The sequence below is a fragment of the Malassezia globosa genome, assembly GCF_000181695.2.
Source record: "Malassezia globosa CBS 7966 chromosome Unknown mgl_sf_1.1, whole genome shotgun sequence".
Classification (NCBI taxonomy): Eukaryota; Fungi; Basidiomycota; class Malasseziomycetes; order Malasseziales; family Malasseziaceae; genus Malassezia; species Malassezia globosa.
Window position 1 is genome coordinate 699,470 of NW_001849874.1, and position 12,216 is coordinate 711,685.

Genomic DNA, 12,216 nt, shown 5'->3' on the forward strand with positions numbered 1-12,216 from the left:
GTGTTTGTGTCCACCTATGTCTGGGGTATATATACGCACATATACTTACATGTTTGGCCATGCAGCTGGATGCGAGCGGAGCTGGCCCGTCGCTGGCGATGTGCCTGAAGATGCAAAAGCGTGCAGCTCCGACATCTGATATATTTGGGTAGTGGTTGGAACAAAAACAGAAATAGAAACGTACCTCGTTCAGAGCATGTAGATTGTTCGTAAGCGCGGCAAGGTAGGAGCTGAACATGGCGTCGGATGATTTCTGCTGCAGCAAACATGGGACGCTTGCTGCGTGATCGTTACTATTATCAGGTAATGGGCCACGATGTACGACGGAAGATGAAATGTGCGATAGGATGGCTGCATCGTAGGGGCGTGTCCCGTTCTGTACGCCAATGACATACTCGTAAGCAAGCGAGATACGATCATGAAGCATTTGCACCGCCCGGCGCTCGGACTGCAAAGATGCAAGAAGCTGGCTTGTAGCACCTAGATCAGAATGCGTAGAAGAATCGTCGTTGAAATGTGCTAATTGACTGGCATCTTCCAAGACCAACCGTTCATCAGGAGCGGAACAAAGAGACAATGGCACTGGCTTGTAAGATGACGACTCATTCACGAAGCAATGCCATGCTGCGGACGATGCATTCTTTTCATGCAAGAGTAAAAGGGATGGAAATGTGCTCATGCGAGTACATTCCATTATCTGGGTTGTGTAAGTGCACGTTTCTTTCGAAAAGCAAGCAACGACCGGCCAGGATCGTGCGTGAACGAATTCATGTAAGAAACCAACCTTGGTATGGAAGCTAGCATGATGTACTTTTGGATTGGATCCCAAGGCGTAACAGCCAAGGATGCAGCGTTCTGGCCATACTTGACGGTCTGGTGTTGTAATTAGTACTTGCTAATGTCGCATAGATGACATACACATATCCCAAGCCTGAGAGAGCGCGCTTTCATCGATCTGTTCCTCTGAAAGCATATTGATAGCAAATGAATCGATGATTTTATAGTGTTCGTTATCGGCAGCATCGCCGACTACGACGCCGCACACACGGCTGCTCGCGTACACAGCTGAGTCATACAACGACACACGAGTCTCGTGTTCTGATATGCTGAGTGCCGGGAGCGCATGCCTACATAGTTAGTGATTTTTGTACTCTTTGAAAACGTACAGCTCCATGCATACACGTCTTGACGTCATGATGCTGCGCTATTCACCAGCTCACCTGGGTGATGGTGATCCACTTGGTGCCACTCCGGCTTATAGGCGCCCATATCTCCCACGAATGGACTAAAACCTCCACAACAGGAATGGGGGCTTCAAGAGGATTAGGCCCCTCCCCTTCCCTTCCAAGTGCGTGAGATGCACGGTGGATCTGACGTAATCGTGTCAAGGAACTCCCTCACACACGCACAAATGCACATGGTCAGGGGCACATGGGGCGAGAAGGGTCTTTTTTCTTCCTAGGTGGGCGAGAGGGGGAAATGCGAATTTGAGTGGCGTTCGATCGACAACGACGCATGGCTGAATCTGAGACGCCAAGACATGATGATCATGTTTCGCAGTCAGAAGCGAAGCCAGCAGCATCGGAAGGATATCGGCATGATGCGCATGTAACGACGACGACAAATTCGTCGTCGAGCACGGGTGCAAACGCCGGCGAGGGTGCCTATGGCAGTGGTGGTCCATCGGCGAGTGCGACTACGACCCATCACCATCACAAGCCGCGGTTTTCAGCATTGAACATTAACCAGCGATTTTTGCAGAGTGCAACTGCCGCGACAGCACCGAAGCCAGCGCTAGCGAGTGCACCCCCCCCACCGGCAGATGAGTCACGGACAGGACCCAGTCCGCGTCTTGTTACGGCGATGCCGGGCCGGATGTCGGCAGCGCAATATCATCATCATCATCATCATCACCCAGTCACGGATGCATCACGACACAAGGAGGCTCCCCGCGATGCGCCAGCCGCGCCACGCATGCCATGGGCGAATGTGAACAAGCGTGCGCCTATGATGCCGACCGTGTCATCACAGGACTTTCCCACTGCAAAGGAGGTGATGGAGGCGGAGCGCAAGGCAGAAGAACGAGCAGCCGCTCACGCAGCGGAAGAACATGCGCGGCAGCAAGCCATGAAAGAAGAGCTGGAGCGCTTCCGCGGCACGGAGCTTATGTCGCATGATCATTGGGACGAGTTGGAGGAGGAAAGTGAGGATGAGATGGATGATGTCGTCGAGTTTGGCGATGGCACACAGTACAAGATTTCTGAGGTTGAAGAAGAACAAGCCAAACACGCACCGCCTGTGCAAGAGCCTTCGCCGCCGCCTGCTCCTCGCGTGCCTGCCTGGGGCCCAACACACCGACCTGCGTCACTGCTTCGGCGTCCTGAGCCACCAGCCTCAAGTGTCACCGCACATGCTTCGTCTCAGCCTTTGCCTCATTCACATCCACGCGCGCCATTACACGCGCATCATCACCTGCATGCACAGCCTCATCACCCGCCATCGACGGTGGCGGCGCCGCCACCACCACCGCCTGTCTCAACCTGGGGCCCACTGGCTCAGCGACACTCGACACTCACAGGCAAACCAATGCCAAAGCTCGAGCCAACACCACCTCCACCACCCAAAGAAGATCCTAAGGCCATCGAGGCCGAGCAGCAAAATGAGATGCTGACGGCCGCTGAACGTGCACGCAGACGGCGTGAAGAAGACGAGCGGGCGCGCGAGGCTGAGCGGGAGCGTGCACGGCACAAGGCAGCTCAAATCGAAGAACAGATGCTTGCTGCTGAGCGTGCCAAGGAGGAGGAGCGCGAACAAGAACGCCGGCGTGAGCAACAGGCACGTGAAGAACAGACACGTCTGCGTATGGAGCGCGAGCAAAAAGCAAAACAAGAGGCAGAACGCTCCGAAGCGTCCGAGACTGGTACGTGGCGTCGAACGACGCCCCTACCGAAGAGCTTGTGCACGCCACCTGCACTGGCTCACGACGCGCCAACGGCAACGGTTACAGCAACAGAAGCAGGTGAAGGAGGCAAGCGCACGGTTGCGACTAAACATGCAACAGCCCACAAACACAGTCCAGCTGCTGGATCACCGCGCACTCGTGAAGGGCGGGAGCTGTGGCATCAGCCTCCAGAGGCACACTCGCATCCTGAGACGCCTCCACCACCTGAGCCAGTCACGACCCGAGCTGAGCTGTTGTTCGATGATGCGCCGGTCTGGCACAAATTCCCTGTGCGCTGTCCTTCAAGGCCCCACAAGTCGCGACCGCCGTCAGCGGCTGCAAAGCAGAGACGCATGCCGAATGACTCATACGCGCTGATTCAATGTATCGAGCCACCTGCTGACGTTCTAGCAGGCACTTATACCTGCTGGACCTCCGTTGATACGCTCTTTGAGCCTGTAACAAAAACAAGGGCATCGAGAGGCAAGCCACATGTGCATTTGCGTAGACCGCCCGCACCACCAGCATCTACATCGTTTTTCAGCTCCGAACGTCAGACATTTCCAGCCGTTCATCCGATAGATGAGACGGCTTTTTTTCAAAAGCACATGCGTGCAATCGACTCGCTTCCAGTCGATGAGCTTTTTGCACAAGAGAATGACTGCTTAAAAGATGCACAGCATGAGCCGAGGTGTCATGAGCCTGCATCGCTATTGCCACGTTGTTCGTGCAAGCTTCGTGTGAATCTGCCAAAGGCACGCTCATGGCATGCATCCACATCTACATTAACTCCATTACCTTCTTCGTCGTCCGCTTCTGCCGTGCCAATGCTAGGCCTTACATATGGTGGCAGACTCCTTGGACAAGATACATTCTCACCCCATTTCTCGACAGACCGACTCGACATTCATGCACCCGGCACTTGGGGCACATCGTCGCTATCGTTTCCAATCGTTGGAAGCACGGCGCACGAATCGACTTGGCACCATCCGCTCAAACGCATGTGGTCGCAAGCATCACCAGCTTCGATGCCAGTTCGCGGCACGAAAAACTCTCTTCGTGACATTGCCGATGACCCAGTGCCGATGCCTTTGAGCTCGCATCTTGCCGATTGGGATGACCATGCTGAAGGCACCATTGCTGCTAGCGCTAGTTCTTGGGCACCGACATACCGGCCCTCGTACCTGGTGGCACCGCCATCGAGTCTCACAGCCATGGCAACATCGTCGCCACCGTCACATCCACTGCCACTGCCACATACGCAAGCGCGTCCGCAACCGCAACCACAGCCGCAGACGCTGTCACTAGCGACCGATTCAGACCCTGGTGGTCTTCTTCCTGGCGACTACACGGACTTTGTGCTATCTGATACATGGTAAGTGAGCAAATGAGCGAGCGAACGAGTATTCGGAAAATTATGTGTGCCGCGTGCGTGCAAACACTGTTGCAGGTCCCAACGTTTTTCGAGTTGATAGAGGAACTGCTGCGTTAGAAGAGAACATAGAAAAGTGCGAGCAGGAGAATTCAAGCAAAAGCTGGCTGGCTTCCAGGTAGTCCAACGAGCGTGTAAAACACCGTGTGACTTGCCGTGGTCGTATCGTCGCTCGTAGGTACACCGGCTGCCGGCAGCTGCCCATCCTCCCACTTTGCATACGTACCTTGCACACGGCCACCAGCCCCGCGCTCACGAATAGCGAGGTCGTGCCCGATGCGTTGGCCCGCTCGTTGTCGCTTACTCGTTGGTCGGCCGGTCAGATGGAAAAATTCGCCACCTGGCATAAAGGCTGGATCTTGCAAGCCTAGTGGATCGTCGGGATCGGTGGTCTTGGATTTCGCCTTCGTCCGTCTCGGCCGCCGTGGCTTTTCGATAGGATTTGCTCGGACATCTTTGGACCGTAGACCCAACTTGCGCTTCTTATATCCACGTTCTCGTGCACTTGGCATCGAGTGATGTGGATCCAAAGGTGTATGTTGTAATGGAGCATCTGTCAAGTCTTCATGCTCAGGTTCATCGTTCCAAGTACGCAAAACTGTGCGTTCCCCAGGCAGACGAATGGAAGACTCGCTTGATCGTGCTTTACGCGGCCGCCTACCCACCTTGTGCTTGGTTAGTACGTCGCGAGCAGCTGCATCGCCCGTTCGTGCAAAAGCAGCGGCAAACAGCGCAGGATCCAAGGCCTCTGGTTCGTCTGCCTTTTCGTTCTCCTCACCACCACCGTCGTCATCTCCATCAGCTTCGTCCTTTTCTTGCCTTTGGACACGATTGCTCTGTGTCATTTTGCGCGTGCGCCGTGATGGCTTCGGTTGTGCCGTACGACGTCGTTCGAGGGCCACTTGCCGCTCGGCTTTTTGTCTAACGTGAGCAGCGTAGCATTCACTTACGTTTCACGTCTTGACTTTGCCTGTTCAAGCTGCTTCCTCGCTTTCGCCCGAGCCTCTGACGTGCTGATTTCTTCCACTTCAGACGAAGACGAATCGCCGTCATCTTCGTGGTTATCGTCGCCGGTCACGTCGTCCTCGTCGTCACGATCATCCATATCGTCACTCATCTCACTCATTCCATCATATCTGTCGTCCTCATCATTAAATACCATATGTTTGGACGGCTGCATCTCTTCGCGAGCCGTCCGTTTGGGACCTGATGTCATGGTGCCTGTCGCAACAGAATTCGACGGCCCCTTGCGGCGTCATTTTTTTTGTCCAAATTTTGTGATTCTCCACATACATCGAAGCGGCTCTCCTGGTACCAAGGAAGCCCTAGAGGGCCTCAGTACCACGCACGCGCTCACTCAATGACCGCCACGTTCGATAGCGAGTCTGAGCTTCAGCAGGCATTTCTACAGTTCCGCGACGAAATCGATGCGTATCATGATCGACGCGACCGGCTCATCAAGACATCGCGAGACATCACGTCTTTATCGAAAAAGGTGATCTTCCACTTACATCGCTTCTCGATGGAACACGCTTGGCCCACGTACGACGAGAACGGCCAACTGACACAAACACCTGCAAACGGACGGCTTCTTGTCTCTGCAAACGCAAAGCTACATGAGATATATGATGTAATACGCACATGCGCCATGAAGGAAGAGTTGGCAAGTGAGACACACAAGCCTAGTGCGTCGATGTTGCGTTACGAGCGGTGCATCGGCATGTCGCTGGAAGAACTCGTGGAAGCAGCGTCATTTCTGCACTTTCTGGAGCACAATTCACTGATCCACCATGAGGATATCCAACAACATCTGCGCACGCCTGATGGTCATCTTATCATGTATGTGAGTCCCATGCGGTACTTGCTTGGACTTTGCGATCTCAATGGAGAACTTATGCGCCTTGCCATCAATGCGGCTGCTTGTCCAGACCCGATGCATGTGATAGAACGCGTACTCAGTATGCAGCGAGCGATTTACGACGGTACGTTGAAAAGCTTTGGGAGGGAAGGGAAGATGTGGTTACTCTCAATGAGCATTCTCACACACGCAACTGATACTTTGCAGCCTTGGAGCCACTAGCACCATACTCTTACGAAATCCGCAAGAAGCAGCAGATCACACTTGCATCGCTTCGAAAGGTCGAAGATGGTATGTTTGGCTTGTACGAGCTATCTGACTTTTAGCTGCCTATACCATCCATGTGCGAACTGCAGAATATGCTCATAACCCTGCCATGATGCAAGAAATGGTGCGAAGAGCACTAGCCCCGTCAAGCACCGACAACGATACATAATATTATGTAGGTAGGTAGGTAGACGAGAGAGCCATCTGCAAGCACCACTGTCCTGTTTTGAAAGGCCGTAAAAAAAAAAGATGAACCCATTCATGACATTGGGGTGCGGTTTACACCAATAGTTGTTTCACAGACTTGCTCGTACTCAGAATGTGGGTGAGAGCAAGAATCCGGCCTTGCGTACGAAGAGAACACCGAGAGCAAAAAAGCTCACGCTCCATGCAAGCGACATGTTACCCCAAAACTTGGTCGGGTGCATAATTTCCTCTGCCCAGAAGCGCTGAATCCACGATGGCTGCACCGCTGCACGACGGCTCACCGACGAGTTCAAGAATCCTGGCTGCGCCGACCTATTCCTATTAGTACACGTTGCTTGTGCTTTTGGCAGAAGCATACGTACAGATACGAGCCACCCTTGCTTGTCATGATTTGGGTCGATGGAAAATGTGGAAAGTATGTTGTAGTTGATTCGTGGCGCCAAAACCCGCTGCGTTTTCCAACCTCCGCCCACAGATAGGAAGACACAGACACACCCTTCTCCCACTGCACCTGAGCGCCCCTGGCCCATCACGTGACTCGATGCACTCGCGCATGAGTGGCCTTGTAACGCTACAGTCCGTGCTGAGTACCCCAAGGGAAATTATCTGTACGGGGATGCCTGTCATAACAGGTGGTGGTGGTGGCGTGGACGATGCAGTGCCTACATACACACCGGCTGATCTTGAGCAGGATGCAAGTAGAATGATGGAATACATCCAGCCGCCCTTGCCAGCGGAAACAAAGCGTATGGCCAGCACAGACGCTGATTTACGGCTGATGTCTGTGCTGCTTCCGGACGTGGCTGCAGACCGGGTCGCCGCTTTGGTCCGCACTGCCGAAGCAGAAAATGAGCAAGCTATGATGCAGCTCCAAGACGCCGAAAATAAGCTACGTGAATGTATCAACGAAGCCTTCATCTTGCAAGGCGAGCCTACGGACGACAACGACGACGTCTCGTTGTCCTTGGAGCGCCTCGCGACCCTTGCAAACACGAAGACTGCTGCTTTGTCGCGATCTAGTTCATCTAAAAATGAAACACAGCAACAACATTCTACTGAGCTCGCAGAGCTGTATGCCGCACGTGCATGCACTCAACTTCTTGCTGATGCAGAAGAAGCTATGGCGCTAGCCCATACATCGTCTCATACACAACAGCAGCTCGTTGCGCTTGTTCGTCTCGCAACGCTTGTAGAAGATGCACAGCACCGCGGCCCAAGTGCGAGTCCAATGCTATCACGCACGATTGCCATACTCACTGCTCGCCGTGATGAGCTGAACGAGCGTCTACGAATTTCTTGCACAGATGCACTTCGTTCCGCTATGCGCGCAGCTGCATGGCCACCAGTCGCATACGAGAGCCCAGAGAAGTTTTCTTCAAATACCCCACGGTTCCAATTGCTGGGGCATCCTGCGTTGGAGCGCGCTTGGACTGATGTGTGTGAATGGCAATTTACCGCTGCATCTGTTGGTTTGACCAAGCCACCTACATGCATCCAGGCACCGGCCACTATTTCTGGTGTTGACAGACTACACGCCATGCCGGCCGCACCCGGTTCTGATGCCTACGTGCCGCTTGTTGCCGTGCAGGTCATGATGGAGCCAATTCTCCTCCGTTTTCGCTATCATTTCGACGGTGCACGACCCACGAATCGTCTCGATAAGCCGGAGTGGTTCCTTGCGCATGTAGTCGGTCTTATACAGGTGCACCGTCACTTGTTTGAGCCATCGCCTGATCCATGGACCCATGGCGGCGATGTCGCAGAGCTCACGAGGAAACGCAGCGGCGCCATGCACGATGCTCCACTTCGCCAGCGGTATGTCGCTGTAGATGCGCCATCGGAACTCTTACATACACTGTTGCATCCATTGCGGCAGAAGATCCAAGCCTCCATGGAGCGACTCGTACATGAACGCGCGCTGCTCGCACACAACATTCTCCAGCTCATTACATTTGACATTGATCTGCGCGATACATATGCACCTGCTCGGCTCGTTGCCAATGGCCACGGTGCCGTGCGCCTGGCTGACGAGATCTTAGGAAACGAAGCTTGGTTCCAGGCCTGGGTCAATAGTGAGCGTACTTTCGCAGAGCGACGCTTCGACACGCTATTACAGGCCCCCGGCGCTTGGACGCTCGTACAGTCAGATACCATGGACGATGAAGAGGAATTACCAGAGAATGCTTCAGACGATACTGCTGAAATCGATGCCGACACAACCACGCGCTGTGCGTGTTCTCTTATGAATATGCTCGCGGGCGTCACCGAGCGATACCGCCCATTGCAATTGTTGCCCCAACGTTGTGCCTTTATCATCAAGGTTCAACGGCCCCTGCTCGATGTCTTGCACAACCGTCTTGTGCGTCATCTTGACGCATTTGAAAACATGAGCACGGCTTTTTCCCGCGCCCTACCTGGGGACATCGCTTCCTTCTCCGCCGGTCCTGGTAGTGACTTGGTTCGTGGTGAACATGGTGTGACGCGCGTTGCCAAAGCACTCCTATCTGCCGAATATGTGAAAAAACAGTTGCAGGAATGGTCTGAATCGACGTTCTTCCTCAGTATGGCACATGATGTTGCAGGACTCGAGAAATCGTCGCCTCTTTTTCGTATTATGACGTTGAAAATCTCGAAAGATGACATTGATTCCGCCAGCTTGGTGTCTGTTTTACAGCGTGGGCTCCAGCGCGGTGCTTCGGCTGCTACTCATTTGCGCCCTTTGGCGCCTTCATCCCAAGCGTCAACCAAAGGAGAGTCTCCATATTCGTACGAATCTCCAGACACTGCTTCATCAAATGTCCCCGGCATTTGGGACTATCATATCAGCAAATTTGACAGTATTGCAACTCGCTCGGCCCATGCTTTAGAGCGATTAACTGTGACGGAAGTATTGGAGTTGCTCAAGCCCTATATTTTACGCCGTTGGGATCGTGATGAGTTAGGCGCTGGTCCTGACGGCGTAGACTCTGTATCTAACTTAGATGAACAAGCCATGCGCCAAGAAGTTCCTTCGCGCGAACTCGTCCCTGCACTGTCGAAACTGACCAAAATGCTTCAGCTTATGGTACAAGTCCTTCCCCCGAACCTTCTCTTACCTGTCTATCGACACATCGCTTCATCGCTTAGTCACGCTATTGTTGAACGGATACTCATGCCAAGTACGTATCTTTCGTTCATGTATCTCAATTCTCTAACATGTTCAAGATGCCCGTTTTTCACAACAATTCACAGCCGCACAAGCGGTGCGCTTTTGTCTTGACGTCGATCAAGGCTGGCTCCATGTCGTCAGAGAAATCGATAATCACCCCAAGGTGGCTGCAAGACGCAGTAAAAATGCACCAACGGGCCTTGGGCGCAATCCAGAGTTAGCATGGCGCCTGCTCATAGATGCTAGCAAGGAATTGCGACAGAAGTAAATATGACAAGCGCTTTCATACGTTTTCGGATAGGCCGCGTTCCCAAAAAGCCCCAAAAAAAGATTCATTCAAAATGAAAAAATGAGCTTCCGCGCCGGGAATCGAACCCGGGTCTGGGCCGTATGCACGATGACAAGGCCCCGTCATGACCGCTAAACTACGCAGAACGACTTATGAAAGCCCGTTTTCGAGCTGCATCCTTTAGTGTTTTTGTGTGCACCACTTCGATAAGTCTTTCTTGTGACCCCCGCTGTGTTTCATTGAAAGAAGTGGATGCATCCCAGTCATATTGAATTTCGATTACCAAGTTTAAACTTTGGCTGAACCTTGAATCATATAAGCTGACCATTTTCAAGAACAATATATTTCGTTGTTCCATTCAAGATTCTAATTTGGTATATTTTTATATGGCTACCTACATTCGCTACGTGTAAGAAGCAGCTCGGTGGTGCAGTGGCTAGCATGTGGGGCTCATACAGTTATGTGGCACCCCAAGGTCGACGGATCGAGACCGTCCTGAGCTATGATTTTTGCAGATTTGTTTTATTTTTTGGAATTATTGCACTTCTTATGTCATCAGTCCGCGATCGAGGTGCACCGTTTGTAAAGGTAATTTACTATGCTTGTATACAAGGGTATCTATAATCTCCAAATGGTAGCTTTCGGCTTAATTGATACAGAATTTCTTCCTCCTGCGTTAATTTTGGAAAATGCACATCTGCTAATTCATCGCACTCGTTGTTGATCGAAAGGTAGTGCGTTTGCGAAGCGATTCGTAATGGGGTTCCTTCATCTCCATGAGCCGTTGCATTGCCGTTGATCCAGTACTTGGTGCGACCATCGTCGGTGTACCGCAAGCCAGCACGACTCCGACCCTTGAATGCGTATAAATGATGTCGAACATCCTCACTTGGTTCCCATGATCGATATGTGTAGTTCGTGCCGTGAACTGTGGCCAATGTGTCAGCGACAACGTCCCCTGTTCCAAAACTATCGCGTAAAGCGAACAAAAATGGCATGCGGCCAACAAGCCCGCTAGTTCGTGGAATATAATCTAGATGCGAGAATGCATACATGTGCGCTAGCGCAAATAGAGGCATTTCTAGGCAAATCAGAAAGTCTTGAAGTGCCGTTGACATGTATGTATCCCCATAAATACCACCAACTGGAAATGTGAGAAAGTAGCCAAAAAAATGAAAGCATGCGTACTGTGTCGGATCAAGCCTGTTGACACGATGACGGAAATGAGTAGACTTTGCCAAAAACTGAAAAAAATCACTCCCTTGACGCACAAGAATTTCGGTGCGACGCGAAAAGGAGCCAGCTCCGTATGCAGACAGATCCAAAACACTGTAAGCGCATACAGTGCCACGAACACGGAAAAATCTGGCGACTGTTACCAAGAAAGCGGAAATCTTCTCACATACTGTAGACAATGGCGATCCACGTGTAGCCATTCTTGAGGTGTAAGTGCCCGTCCTCATATTTGCCATAGATTTTGAGAAAAACTGTGGCTATGGCCAGGATCGGTTTAATTTGCACATATTCTAAAATTCGTGAGCTCAAGTGTAAACATACGCAAAATACCACGCTTTATTGCCAGGAATGTGTATGGATCACTCATGTCCATCGGATAAAAGAACATGTTCAGCGGAAACAGATGAGGCATGGGCGGACGACCATGAAGGTACGTCAACATAGCGCGCTCTCCCGACAAGTATTCCACGAGCAAGCTGAAGAAACAATAGATAACAAATGCCTGCGTCGTATGATTAGTTTGGTTATATGGTATACGCACTTCATATAAATCTCTCATAAGGTCAATCATCTCAGCTAGCTGCAACGAAAATAGCGAAATTGTTGATGCCACTGCATACAACATAGGCCTGAAACATTAGTGGGGACATCCGGTACCTGTAAGGTCACGTACATGACCAGGATTCGCACCACATAACGTTGAAGACTCGGTTTGTAATAATGTTTGAGCTGAAGGATAACAGAATACACGGAGAGCCATGTCGTGCACAAAGTGGCCATCGTGCATAGTGTTAGAAAAGAACTCGGCAGAGATTTTCCTGTCCCGCTGTCTTGTGGT

General features: G+C 51.9%; 5 protein-coding genes across 5 annotated transcripts; 3 read left to right on the forward strand and 2 right to left on the reverse strand.

Moving 5' to 3' along the window:
• Window positions 1-1,515: 1,515 nt before the first annotated feature.
• MGL_0328 (uncharacterized protein) lies at window positions 1,516-4,320 on the forward strand (the record flags this gene model as incomplete). The annotated part of the gene is made up of 1 exon (XM_001732501.1): window positions 1,516-4,320. The coding sequence occupies one exon, from the start codon at window positions 1,516-1,518 to the stop codon at window positions 4,318-4,320; it is 2,805 nt and encodes a 934-aa protein (XP_001732553.1).
• A 145-nt stretch (window positions 4,321-4,465) lies between these two features.
• On the reverse strand, window positions 4,466-5,218 carry MGL_0329 (uncharacterized protein; the record flags this gene model as incomplete). The annotated part of the gene is made up of 1 exon (XM_001732502.1): window positions 4,466-5,218. The coding sequence occupies one exon, from the start codon at window positions 5,216-5,218 to the stop codon at window positions 4,466-4,468; it is 753 nt and encodes a 250-aa protein (XP_001732554.1).
• Window positions 5,219-5,733: 515 nt separating this feature from the next.
• Window positions 5,734-6,453, forward strand: MGL_0330 (uncharacterized protein; the record flags this gene model as incomplete). Its single annotated transcript, XM_001732503.1, has 1 exon — window positions 5,734-6,453. One exon carries the CDS (start codon window positions 5,734-5,736, stop codon window positions 6,451-6,453), a length of 720 nt encoding a protein of 239 aa, XP_001732555.1.
• Window positions 6,454-7,104: 651 nt separating this feature from the next.
• MGL_0331 (uncharacterized protein) lies at window positions 7,105-10,121 on the forward strand (the record flags this gene model as incomplete). The annotated part of the gene is made up of 3 exons (XM_001732504.1): window positions 7,105-7,120; window positions 7,338-9,863; window positions 9,910-10,121. 3 exons carry the CDS (start codon window positions 7,105-7,107, stop codon window positions 10,119-10,121), a joined length of 2,754 nt encoding a protein of 917 aa, XP_001732556.1.
• Window positions 10,122-10,738: 617 nt separating this feature from the next.
• On the reverse strand, window positions 10,739-12,158 carry MGL_0332 (uncharacterized protein; the record flags this gene model as incomplete). Its single annotated transcript, XM_001732505.1, has 6 exons — window positions 10,739-11,286; window positions 11,331-11,507; window positions 11,549-11,668; window positions 11,700-11,880; window positions 11,920-12,007; window positions 12,052-12,158. 6 exons carry the CDS (start codon window positions 12,156-12,158, stop codon window positions 10,739-10,741), a joined length of 1,221 nt encoding a protein of 406 aa, XP_001732557.1.
• Window positions 12,159-12,216: the final 58 nt, after the last annotated feature.